The sequence below is a fragment of the Sinocyclocheilus anshuiensis genome, unplaced genomic scaffold (assembly GCF_001515605.1).
Source record: "Sinocyclocheilus anshuiensis isolate Anshui unplaced genomic scaffold, SAMN03320099.WGS_v1.1 scaffold961, whole genome shotgun sequence".
NCBI lineage: Eukaryota > Metazoa > Chordata > Actinopteri > Cypriniformes > Cyprinidae > Sinocyclocheilus > Sinocyclocheilus anshuiensis.
The window spans coordinates 1,180,186-1,183,357 of record NW_015557049.1 but is presented as its reverse complement, the minus strand read 5'-3'; the positions used below and the strand labels follow the sequence as shown (position 1 = coordinate 1,183,357).

The window sequence follows — 3,172 nt, the reverse complement described above, 5'->3', positions numbered from 1 at the left end:
CATATATATAAAGAACAAAAGCATTCAAGCTTAGATAACAGGAAAAAAGCATACCATGCCAATTACAGTACAGAACATACATACACTTGAGTCGGCCTATGTTTATCGTGCTTATATTGTTTTACATGTAAATGTTGAAAAAAATAATATCCACATGCTCGGACACTGCCAGTGTCTGTGAAAGTTGGCTCCTCAGTCTGATAACAATAAGAACGCACGCCGACACAGATGTTCCAGAGACGCAAAGATAACGGAGTGCTAAGCAAAATTAGTTAATCTGTAATGTTGCTGTTTGAGCATAAAAAAGATCTGCAAAGTTACAAAAGTTCAAAGTCCACTTCAAAAGGAGGTCTTTTATTTAACAGAAACTTTTCAAAAACTACAACGAACGACTCGTTTGGACTACAACACATTTTTTCCGGGATTTGTGATATCACAAATATCGACGAATGGGACGAAACCTAGTTGAGCTGCACTAGAGAAGGCAACGAGTGTTATCACCATGTCGGATAGCTTTGCCAAGGCAGACGAACTTAGAGTGGTTACAATCATCCGGGTTTAAATCGCGCTCAAATTGATTTGATTTTGACAATATTTACACTGAAGCTCACAGGCGGCTATGGTGGGGGCGTGACATTTCCTGGCCAGGCGCCGAGTGGTGCCAATCACAACACACACTGGCCCAGCTAACCAATCACAGCACATTTCGTATTTCAGAAGGCGGGCCTTCATTTGATACAGAAACTATTCGAGCCGTTCATGCCAGACTGGGGAGAGAGGTGTTGTAATAATGTAAAATATGTGAAAAATAATGTGTTTTTCGAACATCCTAGTATGAGAGCCTGTTCTAGTACACCCCCAAAACAAAATCAAGACTTTATGAAAGAGCATAATAGGACCCCTTTAAAGCAAGCATATGTCTCAAGACCATTTGGCTGTCAGATAAGCTCTCTTCTCTGCTCACTCAGGGTACCGCTGCGCTCACCTGCAGTCATGAATGCAGTGATGGACAGCTGTCTTTCCTCCGTCGACTGCTGTTTGAATTTCATGTGATCTCTCATTGTGGTGGTGATATTATGATGACTCAGTTTGACGGATTCATTTGATCAAAAATAATTCCATTTTGTAAGATCATTTAGAAAGATCATTTATCAAAGTAATTCCAAACTTCGCAAGGCAGACAACGACATTCTGTGATCGAATACAATCGACTTGTTAACGCGTTCCACAGCGCCAACCAGTTCATTTAGTTATAACGGACTTTTAGTTTGCGTGCTTAGGATTTATCATGGATTCCCTGCATTTATGGCCAGCAAAGCAACAAGTAGTAAAATTCGAATAGTGTTTTTATTTTTCGAATAATAATTACAGATTAAATATTTGACTACCGTATTGACCCGAATATAAGACAATGTTTTTTTTCTTGGAAATACATCTGAAAAAACGCGGTCGTCTTATATTCAGGGTCTAGACTTTGACATGTCAATAATACACCCACAACAATAGGCACGCATAAAACGAGTGTGTTGGTACATTTTACCAGTTTTTACCATACTTTCAAAACAAAAATTAAAAAAACATATGCAATATGAAAATAATTGAAGACAAAATGTGTTTTACTGAGAAAAAACAAGATTTGTTTTTTAAAAAGCCTTTTTTCAAAAGGTACATCTGGAAAAAGGGGGGTCGTCTTATAATCAGGGTCGTCTTATATTCGGGCCAATACGGTATTTGTGCACACCCCTACTTTCAAGTGTGTGATACAACCATGTATAAAAACACATTCCCTTTGAATCTAGAGTTCACGATTCATGAAGTTGCTTGGTTGCTGTCATCTTTAAAATGCTGAAAAAAAAAACAAAAAAACTGTGTAGCCTCTTTGTTCTTGGCTGTTAAAGGTGCAGTAAAGCAATTTCTGAGAAACACTATTGAAAGTGGATCAGACCGAACACTAAAACACACTTTTAGCCAATCACCAATAAGCGGCATGTCCACTCATGATGGGGGAGGTGCCTGTGCTGCATAACATATTTGTGAATTTGGAGGCAGAGCCATCAAGATAAAGGTGTGATCCATTTGGGTAGGGGCCTTTTTGTTTTAATGACTTCAAATATCAACCGTGTTATCCAGAAATCTCTTACTGCACCTTTAAACTTTCATGAAACCTGATATATCCAATTTTATATTGAGATTTAAAATCAAGCAATAAAAGGTTAGAAGGAAATACAAATCGCTTAGCATTGCATCTCTACCTCTTCTCATTAGTTTCCACGTCTCTGGATCTCTGCTTTGCCACAAGTTTCGCCATCCTCTTGGCTTTATTTTTCTGTCGATTGGACATGCCTGGACGAAACTCAGAATCTATGAGCTCTGCAGCTGGCTGAAGAAGAGAACACAAAACTGAACATTTTAATACGATAAGGGCCTCAACTCCACTAATGTGAGCCTTAAAACTCTAAGCTTTGAAGTGTTTGGCATTTGTAAGAGATTGCAGCACCACTCACCAAATGGTTGCGTGAGAATTGACATCCCAGGTTTTTACCAGGCTGTGATCTGTTGGTACTGGAAGCACAAGCGTCCTCCAGGTCCTCATCATTAAATAGCTCCTCTGTGTCCATGCCGATCGCAGCACCCATATCCAATCCCAACTTCTTCTGTAACTGCTTTCTCTGCCGGGCCAAACGCTCCTTGGGATCTGTCTCACCTAAAGAACAAAATGCAATCATCACTGAGAACAGCAAAACAAAAGTCATCACCAACTAGGGTGTTCTAGTTGTTAGCTTTGAGGTCCAAGTCAAAACTATCTATAATATTATGGTTTCTCAATATCACCCATTTTAGTGTCCACCAGATCAAATCACTTGCGTAGAAAAGTAATAGCACCCCTCAATGAGGTATCATTCATGTCCACAGCACAAATGGTGCAGAACAAACACCACTTATGAATTGGAAAAATCAACATGTGCATGGACAGATGGAGATGACAAAACACACTTCCAGAGCTCGCAAAATCGCTAGCCCGACGTCCCGGGGCTATCGTGTTTTCCAGTCGGGCTACAAAAATGTATCACCACTCTGCCTGACGGGCTATCTTAAATGCAGATCTCCCGCGGGTCCTTAACTCCTAAAGTGAGTTGTATCAAACTTAAGGCCATAAAAAGTTTTAAATACG

The 3,172-nt window shown here is 39.8% G+C and overlaps 1 protein-coding gene across 1 annotated transcript in view; it reads right to left on the bottom strand.

Annotated features, from left to right (window-relative positions):
- Nucleotides 1–3,172, bottom strand: part of LOC107676378 (TATA-binding protein-associated factor 172-like) — a 34,151-nt gene that overhangs the window by 18,232 nt on the left and 12,747 nt on the right. The window contains exons 5-6 of the mRNA XM_016470897.1: nt 2,505–2,704; nt 2,253–2,380 (exon numbers count right to left, since the gene is read on the bottom strand). Coding sequence (XP_016326383.1) covers nt 2,253–2,380; nt 2,505–2,704 — 328 coding nt within the window. The remainder of the gene's footprint in view (nt 1–2,252; nt 2,381–2,504; nt 2,705–3,172) is intronic.